At 53.4% G+C, this 26,264-nt stretch overlaps 8 protein-coding genes across 8 annotated transcripts; 2 read left to right on the forward strand and 6 right to left on the reverse strand.

The window, feature by feature from the left end:
* The first annotated feature begins 195 nt into the window (after positions 1-195).
* On the forward strand, positions 196-3,640 carry SMAC4_07947 (uncharacterized protein). Its single transcript, XM_024655915.2, has 2 exons — positions 196-2,635; positions 2,711-3,640. The coding sequence occupies exons 1-2, from the start codon at positions 548-550 to the stop codon at positions 3,338-3,340; spliced, it is 2,718 nt and encodes a 905-aa protein (XP_024511721.2). The 5' UTR covers positions 196-547; the 3' UTR covers positions 3,341-3,640.
* Positions 3,641-4,741: 1,101 nt separating this feature from the next.
* On the reverse strand, positions 4,742-7,509 carry SMAC4_07948 (uncharacterized protein; the record flags this gene model as incomplete). The annotated part of the gene is made up of 2 exons (XM_003346252.2): positions 4,742-7,178; positions 7,327-7,509. 2 exons carry the CDS (start codon positions 7,507-7,509, stop codon positions 4,854-4,856), a joined length of 2,508 nt encoding a protein of 835 aa, XP_003346300.1. The 3' UTR covers positions 4,742-4,853.
* Positions 7,510-8,579: 1,070 nt separating this feature from the next.
* Positions 8,580-10,289, reverse strand: SMAC4_07949 (uncharacterized protein; the record flags this gene model as incomplete). Its single annotated transcript, XM_003346253.2, has 1 exon — positions 8,580-10,289. The coding sequence occupies one exon, from the start codon at positions 10,287-10,289 to the stop codon at positions 8,580-8,582; it is 1,710 nt and encodes a 569-aa protein (XP_003346301.2).
* A 2,264-nt stretch (positions 10,290-12,553) lies between these two features.
* Positions 12,554-14,303, reverse strand: SMAC4_13352 (uncharacterized protein; the record flags this gene model as incomplete). Its single annotated transcript, XM_066091387.1, has 3 exons — positions 12,554-13,840; positions 13,924-14,075; positions 14,135-14,303. The coding sequence occupies 3 exons, from the start codon at positions 14,301-14,303 to the stop codon at positions 12,554-12,556; spliced, it is 1,608 nt and encodes a 535-aa protein (XP_065946318.1).
* Positions 14,304-15,642: 1,339 nt separating this feature from the next.
* SMAC4_07950 (mitochondrial 54S ribosomal bL27m domain-containing protein) lies at positions 15,643-17,510 on the reverse strand. The gene is made up of 2 exons (XM_024655916.2): positions 16,920-17,510; positions 15,643-16,850 (listed from the first exon to the last, which is right to left on the reverse strand). Exons 1-2 carry the CDS (start codon positions 17,179-17,181, stop codon positions 15,736-15,738), a joined length of 1,377 nt encoding a protein of 458 aa, XP_024511722.1. The 5' UTR covers positions 17,182-17,510; the 3' UTR covers positions 15,643-15,735.
* Positions 17,511-17,909: 399 nt separating this feature from the next.
* On the forward strand, positions 17,910-18,708 carry SMAC4_07951 (uncharacterized protein). Its single transcript, XM_003346255.2, has 2 exons — positions 17,910-18,253; positions 18,374-18,708. Exons 1-2 carry the CDS (start codon positions 18,010-18,012, stop codon positions 18,529-18,531), a joined length of 402 nt encoding a protein of 133 aa, XP_003346303.1. The 5' UTR covers positions 17,910-18,009; the 3' UTR covers positions 18,532-18,708.
* An 81-nt stretch (positions 18,709-18,789) lies between these two features.
* On the reverse strand, positions 18,790-20,492 carry SMAC4_07952 (uncharacterized protein). Its single transcript, XM_003346256.2, has 2 exons — positions 20,377-20,492; positions 18,790-20,264 (listed from the first exon to the last, which is right to left on the reverse strand). The coding sequence occupies exons 1-2, from the start codon at positions 20,441-20,443 to the stop codon at positions 19,396-19,398; spliced, it is 936 nt and encodes a 311-aa protein (XP_003346304.1). The 5' UTR covers positions 20,444-20,492; the 3' UTR covers positions 18,790-19,395.
* Positions 20,493-21,616: 1,124 nt separating this feature from the next.
* Positions 21,617-24,826, reverse strand: SMAC4_07953 (uncharacterized protein). Its single transcript, XM_003346257.2, has 5 exons — positions 24,124-24,826; positions 23,958-24,049; positions 23,570-23,743; positions 22,653-23,515; positions 21,617-22,596 (listed from the first exon to the last, which is right to left on the reverse strand). Exons 1-5 carry the CDS (start codon positions 24,410-24,412, stop codon positions 22,263-22,265), a joined length of 1,752 nt encoding a protein of 583 aa, XP_003346305.1. The 5' UTR covers positions 24,413-24,826; the 3' UTR covers positions 21,617-22,262.
* Positions 24,827-26,264: the final 1,438 nt, after the last annotated feature.

Below are 26,264 nucleotides of genomic sequence, written 5' to 3' on the forward strand. Positions count from 1 at the left end.
GCCCCGGATTTTATAGTGGATCAGAAGAAGCGCGGGGGCCTCTGGAGCCTTGGTGTCTTGGCGGCCGTATTTCCCGGTCGCGCCCGGTGCACGCAGCCTCCGTCGCGAACCCCATTTTCAACCATCAAGATCGCCCATCATCATCCACATCCATCTTTCTCCGGCGGACATCAAACATGAACTGAGAGTATTCCACGCCATTTCCCGACTTACACATCACACAACCAACGACAGAAAGGCAGATTTCTTGATCGACACGTGCTTATCATCATTCGCGATAGCAAGGGAGAGGGGAGCAAAGGAGCACGGACACTCACTCACTCGCGGAACTGACCGCCGGACGAAACACGACACCAGGGCACCATCACAGCCGAGGATCAAGGAAAACCACAGCCGTTGACTCACCGGACACTATCGATCCGATGGCCATCATCAACACCAGCTAACATCGGCTCACTCTCTCGCCTTTTTCACATAAAAGACGCATCACGGGATTGACAAGCACCCCTCACGCGCCCCGCCAACCTGGGCGCTTCTCACGCTCAGAATGAACATGAGCTCACCACCAACCCCCGGATCCGGCCACGGGTATGGCACCGAAGGGATTGGTAGATCCGGCTCACGTCCCGAGAAACGCACTTGTATCACCTGCCGCGCCCGCAAGGTCAAATGTGATGGCCGACCAGACAAGTGCACCAATTGCGAGCGACTAGGCTTCACCTGCTCCTACGACCCCAACACCATCGTCACCACAACCATCGACGCTGGCCTTGGAGCTAGTCACCCAATCCCCTCCCATGAACCCTTCTCTGTTGACAGGCTGGTCCCAACAGAGACAGAGAGCAACGTGTCAACCAGCACCGCGACGACGACAGCACCAGTAGTAGGACTAAGGAGGATCCGAGCCCGCCAGGCATGTCAGAGTTGTCACGTCAAGAAAGCAAAGTGTTCTGGTATCATCAACAAACCTGGGCCAGGCGGAAGTGGAAGCGGGGGATATCGAGGCTGCGAACGATGCCGGGCTCTAGGAATCGCATGTGTACTTAGGAAGGGCAAGCGAGGGTTGGCTCTACCAGGGATGAACAACAACAACAACAACAACAACTCCCTCGGCGACGCCAGCGAGATGGTTCTTGATGATGGGGGAAATGGCATGCATCTTGACGATCCCCGCGACTTGGACGACGACATGAACCACAACGGCAGCATCACAGGCGGTCGAAGCACCGCCAGTCCCGCTCCAGTCTCCAGCAATAACAACCCAGGGCCATCCAACCGCGGCAGCATCGACCTCCCCCAACCCGACGACCCTATCGTCAAGCGCGCTTTTGACAATTACTTCCGCCATGTCCATCACGTGCCCATGTTCTCCTTCCTCCACCGGGCCTCTCTCATGGAACGTTACGACGCCGGTCTCCTCGACCGTGCTTTGCTACTAGCAATCGTCGGCATAGCCGCCTTACTAACCGACCTCGGTCCCTCCATCTCTGTTCCCGACCCCGAACTCTTCTCCAACCGCTGCATCGACGAGGCCGCCTCCATATGCACCTCCGAGCTCGAAAACCGCAGCATCACGCGTCTCGAAGCCCTAGTAATAGTCGTCAAGCATCACATCCTCTCCAAACGTTTCTCAGCAGCTTTCATGCTACACGCACTCACCTCGCGCTTCGCCAATGTTTTACGGTTAAACGTCGAAAACCCAGCCTTGTGCTTCCTAGCGCAGGAGTCTCGAAGAAGACTGATGTGGTCAATCTACATGATCGACGCTTGGTTCGCCAACGGCCAGACGGACCTTGCGCTATGGCCCGATCCGGAACGGCAGATTCGCGTGCAGTTACCCTGCAACGAGCGCAACTTCGATTTTGATCTACCCGAGGTAACCGAACCATTGCGACAACCACCTCCTTCACCATCGGGACAGCCGGTTCAGCTACCTGATGCTGTGGGCTTCACGGCGTTGCATATCCGTATGCACTGGTTGAGGACACGCATCCTGCAGCTTTCTTTGCGCGTCGTGGGCCCCAGTCCTGACCCGAACGAACTGATGCAATTACCGCTTAGATGTGCAGAGTTCAAAGCAGAACTGGATTCCTTCGAAGCAAGACTGCCGCCGTCGTTTAGATGGAGTGAGTCCAACCTCCGACTACGATCGTACTCTTCGAGATTAGGGATCTTCTTCATGACGCATGTCTGGTGGCGACAATGCCACTTGGACCTATACCGTCTCTTCCTGCCAGGACTGAAGGAAGCCTTGTCAGCACAAAGTCTGGCGCAGTTAGTTGGAAGCACGGTTGGAAGTCCCATTGCTCTGGGGAACTGGCAAGGTCAGCAGGGCCAAAACGGACAAAGGCAAGGCCTGCTAGAATGGACAAGACAAGAATGTTATAAACACGCTAGGGCTATGGCGGATATGTTTGCTCAAGTGCTGGCCCTGGGGGAGAGTAGTGTGCCGTTGGCGGATGTAGATTTGCCGGGGTGCGCGTTGCAGTGTGGAAGGGTGTTGTATCATTCTTTTCAGACTCGTGATGGTGGGGGAGGGTCGCCGGCGCCGTCGGCGGAGGGAGTCAGGGAAATGGTGAGCGTTTGTTTGAGGGTGGCGAGGTTGGCGTGTCAGGGGCCTGCTAGTAGGGCTATTGTGAGTTCTCTTCCCTTTCTCTATCTTCTCTTCTCCCTATCCGTTCTTGTCAATGTTATGCTAACAATCTTGCAGCAAACCGACATCGAAAAACTCCTAGCCGAAGGCCTCACAGTAAACCACCTCCAAGACCAGCCGGACCAACCCGACCAAAACCAAAACCGGACTCCCCGTCCCAACAACGACCTCTTGTCACCCGGACAGGCAGCCGCGGCCTTCTCCCCCGGCCCTCCATTCGTCGCCATGGCCGGTCCCATACCCTTAATCAACGATCCGCACGAACTCGGCCCTTCTCCTCAGAACTTATTACCAGGAATGCCTCCACCGCATGCCCAACATGCCCAGCAGCAAGCACCGCAAATGCTTCCACCCGTTTCCTCTGGCCCACCAATAGGCGCAGGACAAGGCGTAGGAGGAAACCTAGGACCAGGACCAGGACCAGGACCAGGACAAGGCGTAAACACAGGAGTAAACCCAGGCGTGGCACCATCCCAAGCAAGCCAAATCACCACGGGCAGCAACGCTTTTGAAGAGATTCTTAATGTTAACGGGATCAACTTCGGTTTTGGTAGTGGTCCAGGGACAGGGACTGGAGCCGATTTCTTTGCTCCGGAGGCGTGGGGGCTGGGATTAAGTCCGTTTCCTATGGGGTTAAGTGAGTGGCAGGGTCAAGGACAGCAACAGTATCATGGGGATCATGGTTGAGAGATGAGAAGGTGAGAAGGTGAGGGGGGAATATGGGGCTGGGGAATGAATGAATGAATGAATGAATGAATGAGTGCGATGAAGTCTCAGTGCCATGTGAAAAGCAAACAACAGAAGGGGGAACGATACGTCCATGTCGATGATGGTGAATTCAGTTGGGAATTGTCGGATGCCGAAAATGAACATGAAGCTGAAAGTGGTTTGGTGCACAGCTGTTGTAAGAAATAAGATATGACGAGAATAGACCCCCAAGTTACCTAATGAGATATCCCTTCCAAGAACTCCTTTCCAAGAGCCCCTTTCAAAAAACCCTGTTTTCCTGTTCTACGGATAAAGACAAGATCTGCGCAATCCCGTGGAAGGCAGCTGTCGTACGCAAGGGCCGTCAATGTGTGGAAGGCCATTCGTCTCCTTGGGGAGGAACCGCGCTTTAGATGTCATCACAGGTAACGACGATAGCGCCAGTTTGACCGTTGGCCGTTCCGTTCTCATGGAAAGCTCATGTAGCTACGGCAGGGGTTTGGAAGTGATTACAGGCTTGCACCCATGCAAGTGATTAGAGGTATACATACATGCATGGTCAGCCTTGTAGCGGAGGGCACGCTGCCGGTCGCACCGGTGGACGGGTACCTCACCCTCCAGAGCCGTGGACTTCACCCAACCTCACCATGGCCGGTCCATGCACCGTCTTCCATTCTCCAGCCAGGTGAGCGCGTCTTGATACACCCTTCTCTTTCACTAAATCTTCCTGTCGTGGTAGTGAATGATGATGAACTTCTATCTTTCTTTGACCTCTGGGAAACCGGGCCATACAGAAACCTCACGGTGACAGTCGCATCGGCATATTTCATTGATCACAGTACGTCTGTTTGTACGTCTATTCAGTCCAGTTACCTACCTATCTCTACACAGTACTCTTTTCTACCTCCATGCAAGTAATCAAACAGAAGGTACCAGCACCTATCATTGACCATGGATGATATACCATTCACCGCTGGCCGCTGGCGGCATCTTAATCCACCTTTCGGCCCCTATGATTTCCCCGCTCTTCATCAAAGTCCAGACCAGTGTCATTCATCATCGCCTAGGAGAGCAAAACACCTAAGATCCCGCTCATGCCAACCCCATGTTTTCCTGCCTGTATACTCCATCAAAGCCAGAAGTCAAAGGGAATCTTAGTATCGGAGAAAGAACATAGGAAACATCCTCCACAAAGCCGTTATATACGGCACTCCACAAATAAAATTTGAAGACATAACCTCTTACATGTCCACAAGTTTATCTCCCCGGGAAATATACTTTTGAAATAGTGTCTCACGGGGACGTATTGGGCTCAGAAACGCTTGCCTATCCTCCCAGGGGCCAGATCTGAGAACATCCATAACTTCCTTGCTGGTTTTTTTTTTTTTTTTTTTTTTTTTTTTTTGCCATAGGTCCATTCCTATTTGTAGTCCCGTGCAGTCCAAGACCCTTCATTCAACATGTCTTCTTTACTAGCGTCCCCTACCGTCACCTAAGCCAGACCAGCTTTCACCACCCGCTTCTTAGGATTGACGTCAACGCACGTAAGGTTACCAGGAATAGACTTCTCCGGATGGATATTCTTGATGAGGCACTGAGAGTCAGGAGGGATCTCCCACTCGCCATTCCAGTGGCCCTCGTATGCCTTGATTTCTTTGCATCCAACCAACTGCCACTTGACGCCAGAGCCAGCCAGGACCTTGCATCTCAAAATTTGGTTTCTGGAGGACTGAATGAGCTTGGTTTCCGTGCCCTTGAGTAAGAACACTTGGCCAGGGGTGCCCTCCGGGATGCAAAACGTTCCCGAGGACTTCTGCGATGAGGCTTTGTTGTTCCGTTGTTGCGGAGTGGCTTGGGGTTTGTTGCGGATAGCCAGACCGGTGAAGGCTGTTGTTGACGAAGATATAAAGGGAGATCTACTCGCAGATGCTCCCGATGTTGATGAAAGTGGCTTATTGGTAGCTTTGGCATTGGTCGATCCCGAATTTGCCGTCACGGCAGAGGCCGAGCTCCTGGGTGCCCTCTGGTTAGCGTTTCCATCAGTGCCTGTCCGACCCAGCACTACCATAACCTGCTCCTTGCTGGCCTTGTCGGATGTTTTGTCAATCCTGTAATATGCATTACAGCAAGTCTTGATCCCCAATCGCTTGCCAAGGGCCTGGGAGCTGAGAAGATGCCGGGGCAGAAAAACACACTTCGGAAAGGCGTATTTGACATTTACACGATTCCAGTGTTTATCATCCTCTCTTGAAGCAAGCTCTGCAGCAGCCTGTACAACGCTCTCATTTCGAATGCAACCCATCGTATTGCACGGACTACGGACAGCCTCGTCGCCGACAAGATACAGAATCAAAGATGTGTATGATTTGAGATCTAGCTCGTCGAAGGCACCCAACTGATACTTCCACGACAATGGAAGCTCTCGAATTCGAGGGAGTGCCAGGAGCTCGAGAATTGCCTCATCATTCGGAACGAGGATGTTGATTTTACTGAAACTCATGATGTAGTCCCATGCGGAAGAGCTTTCCGGTAGGGGTTGCTTTTGGACTGCGGATGAGTTAAAGCTTGCCAGTTGGGCATTGCTCTGCTTGCTCGTTGGGTTGTCGCTGGTCTGCTGGATCTTCTCAGTCCCATTTGTCTTGATGCCAGCAATCTCATCCATGTAACGGCTTCCGATAACCCCTCTGAGCCTGTGGCCCATACCCCGGTAGTAAGAATTGCAGCAAAAGTAACACTCCAATCGCTTTCCGATGCCCTCAGATGCAAAGAGATATTGAGGCAAGATAACACACCGTGGGAATGCGAAAAGGCAGCTTCGACATAGTCCCTTATCGTGATCAGGGTCGGCACAATTGATGGCACCAGGCCTTAGGTTGCAACCCATAGGTATACAAGGACTGGTTAAGGCGGCCTCTCCACCAAGATAAAGTATGACTGATGTAAGCTGATGAAGACTGAGGGTATCGAAGGCGTGAAGTCGTTGTTGCCAGTTGACAGGAAGATCCTGACGTTTGGACATTGTGAGTAGCTTGGTGATGGCGTCATCGCTAGGACGTGGCGTAGGAGTCCTGGCAAACTGGGTGATGTAGGTCCAGATATCCGATCCTTCAGGTCGCGAAGGTTGGTCCACGATCCTAGACCTTGCTTCAGGGACGTGGTGGTTTTCCGGTCCTTGTGTGCTCCCATCGCGGTTATCTACCGGCTCGACGGGGCCGTTGGACATCAGGGGGTCGTCCTGGAAGTGATCCTCTTCAGTGTCTGGGTCGTTGCCAGCCGAGCTTTGCGCCACCCTCTGTGCCTCGACTCTCTGAGGCCCCGAAGCCGCGGAGTCGCTCTCCCTTTGCAATTCGGCCAAGCTAGGCTCCACATCCTCCTCGTCGCTACTAATGTCGATAGCCTCGTGAATGGAATTGCCGGTGGGACAGCCCACAGATCCGGCGATAGTAGCAGCTTCGATACGAGGTGTAGCAATCGCTGGGGCGACGGAGGGTCTGGACGCAGAAGCTGTCGAAGGTCTCGGAGGAGAAGGGGCAGCCAGAGGAGGGGCGACAGGCGAAGGGACGACAGGAGCTGCAGCAGTCTCCGGTAGATTGGGCGCCCTGATATCTTTGACAGCCGTTGGGTTGATATAGGACTCCCAATCCTCCGGTGGCTGTCGAACATCAGTGCGTTTGCGCTCCTTGTCTGGCTCAAAGTATCCCCTCGTGACCACAATGGAGCGAAATCTGCCGTCTTTATCTGGAGTCTTCCGCTCGCCGATCGGCCAGAAGAAACCGCGGCGAAGTTCGTCGTATAGAAGCAATTTGCGATGGGCCCTCTGATTGGAAACAATGGTTAGCGCCTAGCGGACTATGCCTCAAACAAAGTTGAGGAGCGATGACGCATTCAACGGATGAAATAACATATGGGACAGAAGCCGGGGTGGGGAAGAGGGGAATGAGCGAAAATGTTCGTTGCGTACGTACCGAGAAGTGAAGTCCAAGCTGGGAGACCTGTGGGAAATCCTTCTTGCAGCCTGCTATAGGACACATCCATGGATCGACCTGGCGGAAATCGATTTGGTAGTTAGTCGGGAACAGGCAACCACCTCCCGATATAACCTTCGGGTGGCCGTCTGGACTCTCGACGTCAGCAGTGGAAACGATCATTGGGAAGATGGTGGAAGACACTTACACATTATTCCTTCCATTCGTTGTATCTCCTGTCGCCATTATGCGGGCCGGTCAGGATATCGGGGTCGGAGTTCTTGGGGACGGCGGTAACGGAAGGGCGGCTGGAAGCTGGTGCAGTGGCTGCTGTGGGAGCAGAGGTGGATGCAGACGTGCCATTACCGCCCTTCTTCTTCTTCGAACGCCCACCATCGTGCCCCTCCTCACGCTCTCGCTTCCTGTTCAGCAAGGATATTGTGCCGTTTGCGACCGCAGGGTGCGAGAGGTTGAGTGGGCAACGTAGTGGTTTTCAGGAAAGCGACTAACGGCTGGCAAACTGGTATGAATGTCGATGCGATGGATGTCAAATCGATGCTGTTTGGAGCAAAAGAAGCGACGTAAGTCCCAGCGAAGTGGAAGTGGCAGATTTCGAAGTATCAAGTCCAATGGTCTAAACTTGTTTCGGTCGGAAAGGAGAAAGTGCAAGCCGCAAACTGTCCAGAAAAAAAAGGAGGGCTCACTCGGTGGTCGGTATTGGAAACATTTGCGACTGGGAGAAGGAGTGGTCGTGGGTCCTGGCGGCCGGCACGGACCGGCAAGTTGACACCCGGTACCAGCAGTTGCCATGACATCGGGGTGCCCTTTCGCTCCTTAGACACCTGATCATGTTCGATTTCTTTCGTGTTGCTTCCGTATCTCAAGTCAAACCCAGTACCGCAGTACTTATCAGGCATCCGTGTTCCCTCCTCTTGATGACATGATGTGCATCTTCACTCAGAAAGCATCCATGTATCCAAAGGACATGAAGGAAAGTGCGTGAAGGGCATAATACATGGCACAAGAACTAAATGACAAAATGGGTAATACAAGGTGGGGAAGAGATAAGGCAGAACAGATATCAAAAAGATCAGAAAAAAAAGGACAAATAGAAAGGAAAAATAAGAACAACAAAATGGGAAAGACATGGTCCTAAGCGCGACGGGTATAATCTCAACAAATGAAATCTACAATATAAAATCTCCTACATATTTTACCAAACTTCATCCTCCTGCTCCCTCATCTGCGGGGAATCATTCCGTACTTTCCAACACAGGCTGAGACTTGATTTTAATAACAGCAACCTCTCCATCCACCGGAAAGAAGTTGCTGACCAAACACTGACTGTCCGGTTTTATTGTCCAAGTCTCTCCTCCATTTACCCTGCTCGTGGCACCCATGCCACCGGTTTTGATCATTTGGACCTTCATGCTTCCTGCCATGACTGTGCATTCCAGCGTATGCCTTCTGGATGCCTGCAAGAGCTGGACCTTCTCACCTGGGAAGCCGATGAACTGAGGGGACTTGTTGGCAGGGTCGAAAATTCCTTCCTCCTGCGAGACTCGTGAGACACTTTGCTGCTGAGTTGTGGAAGGAGCCGGGGATGTGTCTTGCATTGTAAGATTTGATAGAGAAGCTGCTGCAGACGATACTGGGGTAACTTTGGTCTTGCTAGTTGATGAGTGTCGTTCCTCCACGCCCAGGTCTTCTTTTCGATGTCTAGTCCCTCTTTCTGTCTTCTTCTCTTTGATTTTGTTTCTCACGCCCTGAAGCCAGCTATTAGCTCCCACGTCGGGATTAACTGGGGAACTTTCCCACCCGGACGTGTTCTCCGTGTGTCCCTTCACAGCGGATGGTGAAGTTGCTTGCCGTGCCGAGCTCCGGGGGGTTGTCGTATCCCGAACCATGGTGGCAGGCTGAAGAGGAGAGCATGTAGGTAGCGAGGCTTGGGACGGTGATGGGTGCACGGAATTGTTGCCAGCTTTGGTTGTCGATGTGGCACTATTGAGCCTGTTGCTTGAAATATTCGCGTTCAGTTGGGTGCCACTAGACTTGTTGGTAGAGGTGGTCTTCATGACATCCATGTCCGCTGTCTCTCGTGCCACCCCGGGACTGCCGCTCCCATTGGGAAGCGGGTTCTTCCAATGCGGTACTTTCTTCCACCTCCTGTAGTATTCATTGCAGCACGAACGATGATCTAATCGCTCAGTGATTGATGCTGAGTCGTCAAGGATATTTGGCAGGAAAATACACTTAGGAAAAGGGTACCGATGGTCGACATAGCTCCCGTAATAGAAGTTCATCTCCCAGAAGAGGTGTGCCTCTGGGTGAACTCTGCAATCCTCGCAGGGATTGCTTAATCCTTTGATTCCACTCGATATTTGGACGGCACTCGATCCTTCGACATCACTCGATTTTTCGACACCACCAAGATACAGGATCAGTCCGGTGAGGGTGTTAAGCTGGAACTCCTCAAATTTTGCAAGTCTTCTTTGCCACGTCCTCGGAAGGTCGCGGCGCTTTGGAAGTACGAGGAGCTCAACGATCGCCTTATCACCGGGAACCGTAATTTCGGTCTTGGTAAACGTCATCAGGTATCGCCAGATTGCTGACTTGTTGTGATCGGACATTTTATTATATTCGGCAGGAATGGACGGTTGCTTGGAGCCGGTGAGGCTCATTGGTAAAGCATCGGTATCTGTTTTTGGCTGTTGCGTGGCTTTCTTCCTGGAAGCAGGCAGGCCGGAGGGCGTAGATTGGAGGGCGCCTAGATCGTCATCTTCATCACTGCTAGATGTCGACGAGCTGTCGTCATGGTTCCGCTCAGCGGCTTCCTGCGCCCATCTCGCAAAAGTGGTCCTATGATGATGTGCAGCACCCAGCTCCCGAGGATTGATCACCTCAACCGTGGAAACGTGGCTGATTTTCGGAGTCCGGCTGGCAGTATCACTGGCCTTGGTCATGACTCTAGCTTGCGCCGGGACATGTGAAGCGCTGCTCCTGGCTGGAGTATTTTTTACGACGGGTTTAACATCCTCATCGCCACTGCGGATGTCAGTCACCCTGCGTGATGGTGATCTGGTGGCTTGAGCTGGCGTAATTGGTGCCAAAGCAGAGGAATTGGCAGCTTGAGAAGAAGTAGACGTGGGAGTGGCGGTAGCGGTAGCAGGACGGTTAGCCGCGGACGCGGCCGGGGCTTGTTGATCATTTTGTGTCCCTGGAGTGCCGAAGCCTCTCGCAACAACAATAGGACGCAACGTGCCGTCCACGTCAAGCTTGGTTCTGGATCCTATGACGTGAAAGCGGCCGTGCTCTGCGTCGTCGTAGAGTTTCGCACCCCGATGAGCTTTCTGTAAGGGACACTGATTAGCGGACGAGGGTCACCAATGGAAGGTAACAGTAACGATGACGATGACGACAAGGTCCCAAAGCAGCCAGCGCAGGGCGCAACCCAAGAAGAGAAGATGGGAGCAGTACTTACCGAGAAGTGACGTCCAAGGTTACTACACTGGTCGAAACGTGTCAGACAGCTGTAGACTGGACAGACCCACGGAGAGGGATATTTGATGTCGAGCTTGTAATTTGTCGGGAAGAGGGCGCCGCCTCCGGATAATGTGCTAATGAAGCCATTTCCTGTGTTCTTGGTGTGAGCGAGCCGCTTGGCAGAAAACGTGTACCAGAAAAGCAAGGAAGCCATTTATTACCTATGTCACCTTTGAATTCACTATATCTCCTCGATCCATCCGCGAGACTGTCCAGCGCTCGAGTGTAAGATTCTTCGCCAGAGGCTATATTTGAAGACGCAGCAGCTGCGCCCTGCGATCTCCTTTTGTGGGGTCGAACATCTTCTTGCCCTCCCTCGCCTGGGCGCTTTCTGCTTTTATCGAGAGGAGGCATTGTCGAAATGCCGAAACCAGCAAGAGGAATGCAAACCGCAATAGGTGGCGGAAGCAATGGTTGGGAATTAGCGAAGGAGGGAAGCAATGATGCAGGTTAGGTCGCGCTTGGAATCGTAGGGAGAAGCGGGTGGCGGGACTTGCGGCTTGGGTCTGGACCGCAAGAAAACTGAAGGTGACGACTTTCACAGGGAAAAGAGATGTTCGATGTTCCAAAGTTTCGCTGACTTCCCCTGAGGTGAGAGAAGTACTGCCCTGACGGCCGGCACGGGCTGGCAAGTTGAGAACGGGTGGGTCATCACCGGAATTGCAATTCGGGATGATGCAATCTGAGGACGAGTGAATGGAAGGGACTCGGAACTCGTATTCGATGTGCAAGTGATTAAGAATGATACGAACCGGCAGAAATAGGCATATATGCGAAGGAAATTTCAGATGTGCTTTCAACGAAACTGATGGGACAATCTGCTGGCAAGGAGCTCCGTGACAGAAGACTTCTTTCAACGCTCAAAATTGCAAGATGTGTGCAAGTTCGGCAAGATAGAAAGCCGACTTTGTGAGGATGCTTACCAAAGTTGTAACCCAGTGTTTCCGTCATTGCCATCCATGCTTAAGATCGACTTGATGCTCCCTTTATCGCACCAGTCGGAACTCCCTTGGAGACAACCCTGTTAACGACGGTGAAAGATCCTTTCCATGGTCACTCAGCTGTCATGGAGCCATGCGGATTAGATTTTTTCTTGCCGAAGCGGCGAAGATGCCTCTCCGGTTCATGGCATTACGTTCCACACCCTGACTTGCCCGTTTCCCTTCGCAAGCTCCTTGATGCAAAGAGCGAGAGTGCAAGATCCGGCAAGGCGAAGGGCAGCTCACATTTCGAGCAGGTAAGCCGAGATATTCGCCTCAGGGAGTGTCAGCGAAAACAAAAATGGAACAGAAAATAAGGTTGCAAGCATCATGTGAACTAAACACGATTCAAAGAGATCCTCTCGCGGTGGTAATATGCCACTAGGCTTCCGAAAAGACAAGGAATCGAGACCAGACGCCGGAAATGCAAAAGGGTATCTCGTTAAACAGGAAAACAAAGAGCAAGAAACAGAAAGAACCCTAACCTCCACTCGACCATTTTGGTTGACTTCAACATCCACTTTTCCCTTCTCATAGCAGCTTTGCTCCGTCCATTGCACAAGTGCCCGGTTTGTCCTTCTCTTTCTCCCATATTCTCAACTTTTCTATCCACTTCCAGGTTTCTTTTTTCGCAGCATGCTCGCACAACATTCGCCCATGCAGCCTCACCACAATGAAAACAACAACACAACCAAACAACAACATCAAGCATCCTCCATCAAAACCTCTCCCACCATCACCTCCTCCCCATGGGCCCAATACGCATTAACGCAACCTGCAAACTGGCCAAACCGCTCCCTCATCGCCCTCGCGGCCTCACTATCCCCTGTCAAGTCCTCCACTCTGATAGCCTTGCACTTGGGAAACGCCATCTCTCGATGAATGGTTGTGCTTCCCAGGTTGAACGCCTTGTTAACCTCATTAAACCTGACACGAGGGAGTTTTCCCACCAGACAGTGCGGCGAGCCACAGGGTGTCGTCGATTCGCGGCGGGAGAGGTAGGCGGCTAGAGAGCTTAGGTCTTTCAGGGACAGGGGGCCTGACGAGTCGGGCTGGTTGTTCTCATTGTTCTCGTTGTTGTTGTTGTCGTTGTTGTTGTTGTTGGTATTGATGGCATTGATGGCATTTAAAGCTCCAGCTTCCGCAAGGCCAGATCGCGTGATATTTGAAGGCGGGTAAAACGAGGGAATGGGCGGTGGGGGAGAGGGAGTAGGCGAGGGAGAGGGTGAGAATGCGGAGTCGGTGCGGAGTCGGTGCTTCCAACACTTGGGAAGGGCACTGACGCGCGGTCGAGAGAGGAGTGTCATCAGAGCGCTGTCGAGCGGGAGAGGCAGTTTTTCCGGGGTGAAGGTGTTTATGTAATCCCAAATTGATGGGTTATGCGGCTTGGTAAAGTCCGAGGCCCTATTACTGTTGTTCCCGATGTTGGTGCCGCCGTTATTCCGTTGGTTGCCGTTATTGCCACGGTTGTTGCCTGCTGCGGCCGGAAGCTCGCGAAGAGGAAGAGGAGGAGGTTGCGGGCGGCGGATTGGCGAGGATGCGGCGTCTCTGACCGGAGCACCAGGGAGAGGAAGCTGTGGGAACGGCTGCACAATCGCTGGAGCGGAAGCTTGACGACCGGCTCGGCGGGCTGCCAGGGGTGGACGCGGACCGCGGCGGCGCGGGGAAACATAGCCGACTTGAGCGGCGGGTGCAGCGGCAGGCTGAAGCGCGGAATTCGGCTGGTGTGCAGGTTGACCGGCAGGCAAGGGAGCTAGTGCAGCTGGGGGCTGGACGACATGAGCGGGCGCAGCTTGTTGGACCGGGACTTGCTGAACTTGCTGAGCTTGCTGCACCGCTTGCCATCCAGGCTGAGGCGCACGCTTGACGACAACGGCCGCCCACTTGCGCCGTCGATCGCGGTACTCCTTGTCCGTGGGAACTCTCTTCTTGTCAAAGACGGTGAAGGTCCCATTCCGTTGGTCGAACAGGAGGGCTTTTCGATGCTTCGCCTGAAATGACTTGTTAGACCTCTCTTTGGACTGGTGAACCCGAGCCATGGGCGTTAAATGGGTATGGGGAATAGAGCACATACCCGAAAGTGGCTGCCCACTTGATGTAGATGTTCGCATGCTATGCGACAACCCATTATCGGGCATCTAAATGGTTTTGCCTGTTGCCAATTGGGCTGGTAGCCCTCCGGAAAAAGGCCTCCGTTGCCAGGGTACCTGACCGTCTCGCCGTGCTCTATGTGTGATTAATGTTAGTAACGATGTGATGGTACGAAGGATATGAGAATGACTTGCTGTCCAAACCGCACCACTCATCGTAACGACGCATCTCCGACCTCAAGGTCTTGTAGCCACCTCGCTCTTGCTGACTGATGAGCCAGGGCTCCTGCGACGGGCCGCCGTATTCCGATGCGGAAGAGTCAGACTCGGATGAGGACTCGCGCTCGCGCCGACGACGGGGCATGGTCGATGTTTAGGTGTGAAAATGGCGATAGAAAAAGGCGAATTAGGGGCAACGTAGCCAGGAATGAGCAATTGGGTGCTCCAATGGTGCAATTGACGGTTGTACGGTGTTGTGTTGTTGACCGAGGAAGGAAAAGAAGGAGAGAGCACTTGCGACAACACCGGGAGAAAAAATAGTTGTGTGCATTTTTGCACCGGAAGGCGGGATGTGAAATCGTTCACTTGGGATGAAAGCATCCCACCGCGAACTAGCTGTGGCTGGAGATGGCCGTGTCGGTGGGCATTAGGGTTTCCCAGCCCATGGGAATGGGATGAAAGGCATGGAAGATCTCGTTCTCGCCTGGGATGCTGACAATCGTCATTATGAAGCTGCGGGTGTGGGGGAAATTGTCGAAACCGACATGAGCCGCCATAATCTTGTGGTTTTCGACGAGAGAGCGTCAAAGATGAAGTAGAGCGTCTTGAGTTGATGACCCGGAGAAAACAGCAAGGGCTGCTTTTCGGTCATAGAACGCCAGAGTTCCGCTGCTGTGGGCGACAGTGACGTTAAACATAACGGAGCAACATAACAAGGAAGCAGATGATAGACGCGAAGAAAGGGAGCGAAAGAAGGCAGATGGCCACCTGGGCATATCAGCATCGAGTGTCGCCATGGCCTCCCGAAGGACCTGTCTTCCCCGATAAAGGAATCGGCCGATCTCGCAACTGAGTTATGACAAAGCAACCCCAGGAAACGTACCCAACAATTGATTGACCACCACATCTTTCACACGCTTTAAGAAAACACAGAAAAGCAAGCAGGAAGAGAATAAAAGGCAGCAAAACAGCCGGTCGAGCCTTTTATAACCAAGTGTCGGCAAGGTCTTTCCCTCCCAAGCAAACAAACGCTCCTGATGAAGGACAGTACTCGTGTCGCGTAGCCAGCGGACAAAACTTTGAACATCGCAACAAACGGAGTTGCCGACGAGACATGTTCTGGCCTTTGAGTCGTGCACTTGCAGCCGATTTCGTTCTTGTTCCGGTCAAACCACCACTTGGCGGAACGAGAGAACTTTCTTCTCAGCAATCCAAGCACTTGACAAATTGCAATCCAACCTCAAATTATGCCAGCTGTTTTTTGCAGCTTTCATACCCATCGGGCTAATATAGCATCTTCCGTCTTCATGCCATGTCCATCACACGCCATACCTAGTCCCACCTCCATCCACATTCATCCGTCGTTCAACGTGTCGGACACCAAGGTCTAATTCAGGAGATATTTGTGAACACACCTGACCCCCAGAGTTCTCTTGCAACGTGAAAAGAGGAAAAGTGGACGAAGATGGGGGAACATTCCACACGGCAGAAAAGACAAAAGATCTTAGTATAATAATAACACATGGTGGTACATCACCTTTCGTATTCTAACAAATCCTCCCTTTCCTTCCTATCCCTTACTCCTTCTTGTCGGTGGTCTTGGAGTCCTTCTTCTTCTCCTCAGCCTTGGGCTTCTCAGCAGCGGCAGCAGGCTTGCTCTCCTTCTTGGCCTCAGGAGCCTTGGGCTTCTCAACCTTCTTCTCCTCGACCTTCTTAGGGGCAGCCTCAACCTTGGGGGCAGCAGGCTTCTCAGCCTTCATCTCCTTCTTATCCTCAGCCTTAGGAGCAGCACCACCCTCCTTAGTCTCCCTAGCCTTCTTGGCCTGACTCTGCTTGGCCAAAAACTCCTTCCTTTGCACCAACCGCTGCTCCCTCTTCTCGCGCACACGTCTCCTGTACTCCTCGCGCCTGTCGGCCTTGGCCAGCTTGCGCTCCTTGATGCCGAGCAAGAAGGTGTTTCTTCTCCTCCTGCGCGCGCGGAACTTGGCCTTCCTGCTGCCGATCTTCTCAGTACCAGGCACGGAGCCGGGGTCGCCGATCAGACGACCAATCTCCCAGTTGGTCTCGCGGTAGCTGTAGTTGTTCATCAACCTGAGAACGCGGGTGCCGCGGCGGGCGAGCATCTTTTGCTGCTGCAGCTTGCGCAGGGCCGATTGTCGGGCGTTGTACTCGGCGCGGGCGGCGAGCTTCTCCTTGATGAGTTCGGCGATGACCGAGTTACCCCCGTTGTTCGAGGTGGCGGAGATGGTGCTGCTGGAGGCGGGGACGGCAGCGGCGCCGGAGGCTGTTACGCGGGCGCCCTTGCCCTTGACTGCCTTCCCGGCGGTAGCGGCGGCGGCGGCGGGGGCTGCTGGTGGGGGGATCTCGATGCTCTCGGTGCGGGTAACCCAGAGGGGCAGGCCGGAGGCAGACATGGTGGGCTTCTCGACATCTTCGACCTTGCGGGGCACGGCGACCAGACCAAGCTTGCGCTTACGCGGGGCGTCCTGGCGGTAGGGGAGCTTGTCGTTGCGGTTGAAGACGACGCCGATGTACTGACGGTCCGGGTGGCGCGCGGGGTCACGGTAGTACTTGACGTAGCCGGCGACGGCGGCGTGGATGGTGTGGTCACGGCCCATGATGGTGTTCTCGCCGGGGTGCCATAGTGTACCGCGCTGCTTGTAGATGATGTTGCCGGGGATTACGTACTGGTCTTTTCTGTAAGGTCAGCGGTGATGCGCAATACTCAATGCGCGCAAGCCTTGTTCATGACAAAACATACCACCCGTCTTCTTTGCGCCGAGCTTCTTGGGAATCGTCTTCTTGGCCGTCAGCTTGTAAGCACCCTGGGCCTTGACACTGGCATAACGGCGACCCTCGACGGCGACATTGCTACTTGTTGGGCCGATGCGGAGGTGGGCAAACTGCTCGGAGAGAAGGGCTGTCGCGGAGACGGAGGAGTGGGTGGTGGGTAACCGGCAGACGGAGTGGCAGCTGTTGGCAGCAGCCCTCGTCAAAGGCTGCCGCAGCTGTGCAAGATGCATTGTGTTTGTTGTTGTTGTGTGTATGAACTACTCGTCGTCGTCGTCGTCTTCGGTCCGAGGCAGTCGTCGTCGTCGTTGTCGTCGTCCAGTCCAATTGTTCGTCCCGGGATTAGAAAATCGAAGACACCACACACGGAGGGGGATCGACCGGGGCGGCGTGTGGGTGGTCGGGGTGTGGGTGCGGTCGGAGGACGGAGGGACCGAGGGAGGAGGGGAGGGAGGGGACCTGCGGGCGGAGCGGACGGAGGAAGGGTTGCCAATGTCCGCACGACGCGCGGGAGTGGAAGCGAAAACCAAACTCAAAAATCGGGCGGGTCCCAGTCCACAAGCCGTGCCGTCGTCCAGGTCTGCGAAGCGTGCGACCGAGAAAATGCCCCACTCAAAAGTTGAAGGTCGCACCAGGGCAGCTGGCGCACTGACCAGCCCGGGGAAGCTTTCTGCTTAGTCATTTCTTCTTTAACCGCATAGGCTGACTTAGATGCCCAGCACCCGACGGTCAAAGAGATTCGATAAGATAAGATACCGATAAGGGAATGCGCATGCGGGCCGTCACTGACGATTTGGACAAACTGGCCAGCAAGGCCCCTGCAGTGGACACTGGACGCCCGTCGCCCAGAGCTTCCAGCGACCACAGCACTGTTTCCATCGTCGCATTGCTGCCCTGTCGCCATTGTCATCAGCAGCCGTGTAATTGACAGCTTGCCGACACCGTCGTCGCAAACCACCGTCCACGACTTCACGACAACACCACACCACGACACTTGGGCACTAGTCCTTCCCATTCCCGCCATTTCAACCCAACGAATTGCCACGGATACGACCACCAAAATGCGCACCCTAACCCTCCTCCTCTCCCTGCTCTTCCTAGCCTCCCCCATAGCCGCTCAATTCGGCTCCTTCTTCGACCAAATGTTTGGAGGCGGTGGTCACGGCGGACACGGACATCAACACCAGCAACAACATCAGGGCCACGGCCAACAACAACATCCGAACGTACCCAGCGATCCGTCGATTTACCAGGCGAATTACCAAAGGGCGCATTGCGACAAATATTTGTGTCCTGATACTTTGGGTATGTCTTCTTTTCCCTACCCTGTGGTTTTGGCTCGGTTGGGTTGAGGATGATGGGAGGGGTTTGGATTTTGGAAGGAAAGTTGAATGGGATAAGGGCTGACGGGAATAACATCAACAGCTTGCGTCCACTACCCCCACCACTGTCCTTGCCCGTGGCCGTCGCACGAAGACAAGGTTGAACTTGCTGAGGGTCAGAGGGTTTGTGTCTCGAGGGGAGGATTCAAGGCTGGCGAGGCGGCGAGGAAGATTGAATTGGCCAGGCAGGGGTTGCTCTGAGCTGTCTTCCCGCTCAGTCTGCGGAAGACAGGGGAAGTGGAGACATCGACAGACAAACATAAGAGTAGGACGAGCGTTCCATTGCTCGGCATTTGGCGTTAAAAGTACATGCTATCACGATGAAAATCTAGACAAAGATCTTTTGGATGATGGATTTCATGGGATTAACATCTATGTAACACGAGACTCGAATGCCATCAGCATGTGTCAGCCATAATGTTGTCCCTAGCGACACCCGTCCCGGGAAGCGAAGAGGAGCTGAGACTAAAGAACAGAAAGAGAAAAATGGTAAGAGGCTGCGTGTGCATTCTTATTCTTGGGGCTGTGTCTTGATGACTGCAAAATTGGGGGTCCGTAACACATGAAACCCTTCATTATTCATAGAACAGAAAGCAGAAAAAAAGAAACAACATTGATGCTTCGCTATCATGGAATTCGAAATGCTGACAGTGACGCCAAACCAGATCGGCTGCAACACGCCGACTGATACCAGGTATACCATACCATCCATCACCAACCCTTTCCCTCCTTCAATAAGAGCAAGCCGTAGAAGAAGACAAAGTAGGGACCGTCCAGTCATCAAACCATATACATAAACCATCCCGGATGCGAACGTGAACCTCCGGCCGTTCGCGTCCTTCTCTTGCCCAGGCGCATCTGCACCTGTAACTATATGGCGGTCTTCCTCCAACATTGTAATTTTCGCAATGCATGCCGTCGCAGCCTCGTAGCCCCCATGTCCATCTTCTTGGCAGCTAGGACTCACATCACCGTAATCATCGGCTCATCATCAGATCAGAACCCGATGCTTCAAGCCCCAATAAACGAGACGTGCCTGTGATTCCTGCCCTCTGGGTCCCCCTCCTACGACGATCCATTCGACCTTGTGGGAAGAGCCGGCACCACGGGGGTCTCCTCATCGTCATCATCATCCTCATCCTCCAGCTCCTCAGGGTGCCCAAGTAGCGACGCGACACTCTTCATCTCATAGTGCTTCTTGCGCATCTCCTCAAACTTTCGATGCTTCTCTCTCTCCTCAGCGTTCATGCCAGCAAGTTCATCATCGGGATCATGGCCGCTACCGTTGCTGTTGACATGCACAGCTCTGGGACGCTTAGGGGAGCCGCCGTCTTCGGAACGAGCAGTAGCGCCCTGACCAAAGGGGAAGCCACCCTCGGGTACCGCCTCCTCGGGCTCGCCGAGTGACAGGCCGGGGATCTCGTCGTCGATGTTGCCGTGTCTGCGCTTGTTCTGCTTAGGAAGAGGCGACAGGCCGTCCACGCGATCCATGTCGATCTTGTTATGGTCGATGGCTTCGGGCACTTCCTCGTCGTCGTCCGATGGGTCCTCGGAGGGGTCGTAGTGCTTAGCGTAGGGCGTCTTGGGCTCGTCGATCTTCATGGTGCTGGAGCGCTCCTGCTCGGTGAGATAGAGGTTCGCCTCGTCCCATTTGAGGCGCTGGCCTTGTTCGCCGGAGTCTTCGTCGCCATGGTGGCTGGGCGTTGTCGAGCGGCGGGAACCGCTCATGCCGGGGCGCGAACCGGCGACGGATGATGACCGGCGCTGACCGGCGTTGATCTGGGTGTTCATGATGGTGATCTCCTTGGCCTCTTTTGCGGAGGAAGGCATGTGGATGAGTGGCGGGGGGTGGCTAGCGTCATGGCGATGCTGGGCTTCGAGGGGGGAAGTAGGGCCCGCGGGTGGAGAGCCAAGGTAGGAGTTCTTGAGGATACCTGGAGATGAAGCATTTGTTAGCACTCAAATACTGATGACAGTAGGGTAGTTGTGGAAGAAAGCTGGGGGATTTGCGACTGCGTTGCCGAGTTGGAGGCTGGCTGGACATACCCTTTGGCCGCGGGACCGTAGGAGGCGGCGGAGAGTGTGTAGGTGACGTTTCCATGGCGGTTGACATGTTTGGAAACAAGCTGTGTGTATATTGGTTGTTCTCGAACAAGTCGTCAATGAACTGCGATCAAGAAAGTGTCGAGCAAATTTTTAACCGAAGGTGAATATGTGGCCGGCGCAGTCGTTTTGTTTTGTTGGCAAAAGGTGAGATTGTTCGATTGGGAAAGCGAGTCGTCAGTCGGTGGAAAGAAGTGTCGAGAGCAACAACGACGAGAGAGGGTGGAGTGACTTTCTGCCCCAGATGATCGAAGACAGTGGGGTCACTGGATTAGCCTGGAATGGATTGGAGCCTTTTGTTTGGTGGTTAGGCAGCTCTTGGGCGGGGCGGCGATCACTGTCTTGGTGGGCTTGTTTGGTGGGATGTGGAAGCCAAGAGAAATGCAGCGCCGCGATCACGTTCTGAACAAGATATCGACAAATAAACTAACAAGTCGGATGAACTATCGGGTTGTTGGGCAATCAGGAGACCGGCGGATTCCAGGCAGATCCGTTTCGTTTATCTCGCGGAATTGGTCGATTGACTCAACGCTTCTTTACTATGAATCCCCCCCGCCTTGTCGTTGTTGGGAGGCCTTCAAGAACTCCGGTTGGGGATCGGTGCTTAACAACAAGTAACAAGTCTAAGACCCGTCGTCCACTGTAAACGCTGCCCTCCGTTGATCTTATCGGCCGGTCTAAGACGAGCAGTCCCAAAGGCCGGGTATTCGCGCAAAGAAGTGAGGGGTTGCGGCCTGGATTGTCGTCCCTGATATCGTGATAAATCAGATGATGGATTGTCCTCCGTTGTGCCCCGATCGTGATTCTTATTTCGTTTCCAAAATGCGATGGGTCGAATTTCACAAATTGCCTGTGACTGTTAAGACTGAGTAACAAATCCGGGGTTGAAGTTGAACGTTGAACAGAATCAGGGTCCGGGTCCGCCATTTTAACCGCTTGGCGGGGTGAGGTACTTCGGGCGCATGCTAAATGACGTGCGTTATACTGCAAACCGTCGCAATGACAGAAGTATCGCGTCAAACAAAGTGTTAAGGGCGCCCTACCCGCGCAGAAATGCAGAAGGGACCACTGGTTATTACATCATCGTGCCTTCAACCTCTACCCTTTCCCCGCGTCCACTTATTTTGTCCTTTGTTTCCCCCTTCAATCGCATTTCCGGGACAGAATTCACGGCAATAATGGACCGTCATGGATTTCTTCGCAGACATTAAACTTATAGATTACTCTTTTTAAAGTGTATGTGATCCTTAGTGTACATGGCAGCTGCCATCCCTTTTTCCTTTCCCCAAGTTGATGAGAGTCGTGATGCTCATAATGGCATGAAATAAACCGCATACCTCGTCACCCTCTTCCAGATCATAACCCCAGCCTTACATATATATATAATCCAAAACATCGTCGCCCACATTCCCTTAAACTCATTCCTTGATTAGTATGTATCCCAAGTTGGAAAAGTGTATCCAAAAACCTGGTCGTTGCTGTAGCCACCAATCCAAGGCCGATTGGCTTCTTTGGATCTCGGACGTAACAACATCGGTCGTAGCCGTGTGCAGTAAGCGCGCTGGCTCAGCTCATTCTTTCCAAGTTTGCCGCACTTTCGGGTATAGCAACGTGGCATAGTCATAAACCAAGACGCCCCATCAACCTCCTTATTAGATCTCGCATCCCGTAGATGCTGCTACTTCCCACATCATTGACTCATTGCCTCTCCCGCCTCATCGAGTGGGATAGAAATCGGTCCGCTTAACCACGGCCTGAAGGAGCGACGTCTCCACCCGATTCCGAGACCGTATCCGCATCCATTATACGGCCTCCAGACTGGCACCCCTTTATACCGCATGGCCACTAGCCTTGCTGTCAGTCTTCGACATTTCCATGCCCTTCTCGTACTTGTGCAGCACCGAGCTACCAAGGGAAGCAGCCTCGTCGCTGAAAACGTCCACCTTGGTTTCAGCAAACTTGCGCGCACTGATGCCCTTTGAGAAGAGGAGGTCGAGCTCGGCGAAGGTGCGGCCAGTGGGTTCGGGGACACGGAAGTAGACGTAGACGATGCAGAAGAAGCAGATGCCGGCCCAGAAGAAACCGGTAAAGTTGGACCAATTCCAGGCGCCGGGGTTGAGCATGTAAGGGGTGAGGACGGCAGTGATGATGCCAACGATGATGCTGTGGATTGTTAGTATGGAGGAGCTTAGCGAGGCATCCGCGAATGAGGGACTTACTAAAGGACACGACCAAGAGCAATGGTCTTGATCTGCAGTCTCCTTGTCGAAATCTCACTAACAAGTGAGTAACAGACCGTTCCGACCGTCAACTGATACACCAATGCCCAGCCAAGCATGATACTGCCCGTCGCGATCGAAGCCTCCCTGTTGTGAGCCTCAGGGACAAGACCAAGGAAGCCCAGCACAAAGAGCATGCAGAAAAGGCCGCACAGTCCATACAGGTAAAGCGCTCTCCGTCCAATACCACGGCTCATCAAGAACCACGCGCCAAACACGCCCGCCATGTTGATAGCGTACTGCCCGAGAGCAAAACCATAGGCATCGTCGTCGCTCAAGCCGGCTTGCTTGAGGAAATACGTCGAGTAATTCGAGAACGAGTTTCCACTCAAGTTCTGGATCGCCCACACCATGCACACAATCTCAGTTCTCCGAAGATCATGTCCCTTGAAGCAGTCCCAGTAGGTCGCTCCCTGCGTCGTCTTCTCCTCTAGGGCCGTGGTATGCACCATCATGGAGATGGTCTCGTCGGCATTGAATTCGGTTTCGCGGTTCAAGCTGGTCAGACGGAGGAGGGACCTCTTGGCTTCCTCTAGACGACCCTTGCGGACAAGCCACCAAGGCGATTCGGGCGCGAAGAAGATTCCCAAAGCAAGAGGCACGGGCCACATCCACTGGAGGGCGTAGGGGATCCGGTAGGCCCATTCATCGTTGCGCTTGAGCATGGACATGATGACACCGATGCCGATTTCCTGGCCTAAGCCCCAGCAGAAGTTGACGTAGGTGGTGAGGTAGCCGCGCATGGCAACGGGGCAGACTTCGGAGGCGTAGGTGATGGTGAGGGTTTGGAAGACGCCCCATGGCTGGGAGACCGTTAGCCGAAGGTTTGCACTGGGAGATGAGAGGGCGAAACTTACGATACCGCAAAGAATCTCAGCAGCCAACAATGTCTGGACGTTTTGCGCCGTAAAAAACAGCGAAGTCCACGCGCAAATGAGCATCAAGCAACCGATGACGGTATAACGGTATCCAAAGCGTTCTGATACATATCCGTTGATGAGAAGACCGATCAGCTCTCCTACATTGGCGCCCTATGAGACTGGTCAGCATTCTTCCTTCATTCAAAAGCACTCAGGTCCATCTCGCACGGCTCATGCTGCAAGCCCTCCCCCACGGACTTTCTCGCAAGCGGGAACCGGACCCGGACCCGATGCAGCGGGATTGGGAGTGAGATCGTGGGAAGCGGCTCAGGCGCGTGGCACCGGCACAGACGTGTCAGATCACTGCACTTTGATCAGTACTCACGTTACTTAGGCCAGCCTGCCAGCGAGCGGGAACCTCCCAGTGGCCTGGCGATATCTCCTCGCCGTACTTGCGAGCAAACTGGGGGAAGGCGTCTGGGTGTTTGTCAGCACTAGCTTCTTCATGTGAAGCGATTTCGTCACATGTCGAATGCGAAAGTGAGACTCACAGAAGTTGTTAATCAAACAAACATCGTAACCCTCCATGACGATGCACGTTGAAATGAGCATGCTCCACGCAATCGCCTTTGGGTACAGCTTTATGCCCTGCAACAGCGTCATCTTTTGCTCCTTGTCTGTTGCTGTTTTGGCGTTTTGAATGATCCGGTCCGTGGTCGCGGTGCGTCGGACCTCCTCCGAGTTGTGGAGGACATTATGCTGGAGACCCTTGGAATCGCTGAATACAATGTCGTCGTTGGATGCCGTGTTGGCTGTCTCCCGAAGGTCGGGTGAAGCCATGTTTGCGGCTTTGGATTTGCGTTGCCCCCTTTTTTGGTGTTGTCCTATGGAGTGCTGTCGGCCTGTCGCTACGCAGCCTGGATGTTCGTTTCAAAGTACCACACCGACGGACGGTCAAATGTTCACCGTGACTTTTTTGATGTGGGTAAACAGATGAAGTGGACACCGGTTGTTGTTGTGGCAAAGCCGTAGAGGTGAAGAATGCCCAAATGAATGGGATCCGACAAAGTGTGAAAAGACGGGCGTGAAGATGAACCACACAACCTCAGCCGTGATGCAGTGAGAAGATGGTTGACCGTTGAAGGAATTCCAGGAGAGAAAGGCCGTCCAGGTCGCAGGACGCTAGAATTTAGGAGGCGGGAAAGAACACCGGATGGAGCACGGGGAGCAGTCCAGAGACCGGCGCGACTCCATCGTAGTTTTTTTGGATTTGAGATCCTTGGACCCGTTCTTTCCTTTCTTCAGATTTCAGCGGTTCCCGGCCACCGGCCACCACCACCACATCCCGATCCCAGTGAGCAAAAACCCAGAAGGGGAAACTTCCATTGTGAGGAAACAAAGCCAATGACAACAGGCCGTTCGTCCCAGGAAGTGGTGAGGTGTGGAGAGATGGTGGGGCTAGCGGTTGTTCTAGTGTCGAATTGTTCAGTTCGGTGCCGTTCCATTCATCCATCCAGGCCTTTCCTTTGGTGCTTGCCATTGGCACAAGTTCCAAAGTGGAATTTGATGTGCATAAAGTCTCGGGCGGCCGAGGTTCGTGTTGATTCTTTTGGGAGCCAGAGGGGTTCACCGTCCAGGCCATCTTTTCGGACATCGGTGCTACATTATACCGAAAGCTCTTTCTTCAAAAGACTACCATGTCAGGTCCCATGACATGACCGGAGGTCTGATAACTGGAAGGAGCCATTATGGTGATTGTCTGTAGGGCACATTGGATGGGAAGGAATGATGATGTTGGGGAAGGAGTGAGGGGCAACGGTTAACACCTATTTCCGAGGGGGTCTTCCACATGATCAGAGAATACAAAGGCATCATGACGGAAGCTCAGAGAGATCAAAGAAAAACATGATCGGTTTGGAAACAGAGAAGATTAAAGATCCAATAATATAGAATGACGACAGAGGCCAATTCTTATCATACCTTCTCTCAGGGGTAAACAGTCGTCCTTTCTTTTCTTTTTCCCCCAATCGTTCTTTTCAAAATTGGTGATGAACTCCAGTTGTGCAGTCTTTGTTTGATTGGCTGTTGACATGCGACGCACATGATGGCCTGAGCGTTGCACAGTGAAAAACCCCGCACCGACCACCTTGTGCAAGTCTGCTGTGACAAGAGCGCTTGTACCCCAAGTGTCCGATGAGCGGATTCCTGTTAGATAAATCCACACTCTGCTACATAATTTGCTAACAACTTGTCCTCACCATGGTACAAAGGCCCGGCTGGTACACGACTTCCTCAACTCAGAGTCCTGTGCAGCGCCAAAGTGGTGCGGTGCCCCTCACGATTCTCCAAGCAAATTTCCATTTCTTTCCTTCTTTTTCATCTCATCACCTCTTCCATCGTCGAGTTCACGATACGTACACTTTGCACCACTTGCACCGTTTCAGCTGGTTGAAGCAAACATCTCCGGTTGCATCATGTTGCTACTGTTCCACTGCCCTTCTTTCGTGTCACGTCAGGATCCCCAGCCTTTCAGCTTCTCGAACTCCTGCGCGATCCCACGTCGGCGACCACGACTCCTCATTTCTATGTCCAGGCATAAGACATTGTGGGGATCCGCGGAGAAGACGAGTCGGCCGTCGTCTCTTTAAGCTTCTTTCCCCGGATCTGCACTTGACTAAGTTGACTTCCACTC

This window comes from Sordaria macrospora, chromosome 2, assembly GCF_033870435.1.
Source record: "Sordaria macrospora chromosome 2, complete sequence".
NCBI lineage: Eukaryota > Fungi > Ascomycota > Sordariomycetes > Sordariales > Sordariaceae > Sordaria > Sordaria macrospora.

What these genes read in the sequence shown, in the direction of transcription:
- SMAC4_07952 (XM_003346256.2), bottom strand. Translation starts at nt 20,443, where the DNA reads ATGTCAACCGCCATGGAAACGTCACCTACACACTCTCCGCCGCCTCCT. An exon ending in TACGGTCCCGCGGCCAAAGG is followed by an intron (nt 20,265 to 20,376) that starts GTATGTCCAGCC and finishes CTTCATCTCCAG; the next exon opens with GTATCCTCAAGAACTCCTAC.
- SMAC4_07953 (XM_003346257.2), bottom strand. Translation starts at nt 24,412, where the DNA reads ATGGCTTCACCCGACCTTCGGGAGACAGCCAACACGGCATCCAACGAC. An exon ending in TTGTTTGATTAACAACTTCT is followed by an intron (nt 24,050 to 24,123) that starts GTGAGTCTCACT and finishes ACAAACACCCAG; the next exon opens with ACGCCTTCCCCCAGTTTGCT. An exon ending in CTGAGATTCTTTGCGGTATC is followed by an intron (nt 23,516 to 23,569) that starts GTAAGTTTCGCC and finishes ACGGTCTCCCAG; the next exon opens with CCATGGGGCGTCTTCCAAAC.
- SMAC4_07950 (XM_024655916.2), bottom strand. Translation starts at nt 17,181, where the DNA reads ATGCATCTTGCACAGCTGCGGCAGCCTTTGACGAGGGCTGCTGCCAAC. An exon ending in CGGCGCAAAGAAGACGGGTG is followed by an intron (nt 16,851 to 16,919) that starts GTATGTTTTGTC and finishes CTTACAGAAAAG; the next exon opens with ACCAGTACGTAATCCCCGGC.
- SMAC4_07951 (XM_003346255.2), top strand. Translation starts at nt 18,010, where the DNA reads ATGCGCACCCTAACCCTCCTCCTCTCCCTGCTCTTCCTAGCCTCCCCC. An exon ending in TTTGTGTCCTGATACTTTGG is followed by an intron (nt 18,254 to 18,373) that starts GTATGTCTTCTT and finishes TAACATCAACAG; the next exon opens with CTTGCGTCCACTACCCCCAC.
- SMAC4_07947 (XM_024655915.2), top strand. Translation starts at nt 548, where the DNA reads ATGAACATGAGCTCACCACCAACCCCCGGATCCGGCCACGGGTATGGC. An exon ending in GGCCTGCTAGTAGGGCTATT is followed by an intron (nt 2,636 to 2,710) that starts GTGAGTTCTCTT and finishes ACAATCTTGCAG; the next exon opens with CAAACCGACATCGAAAAACT.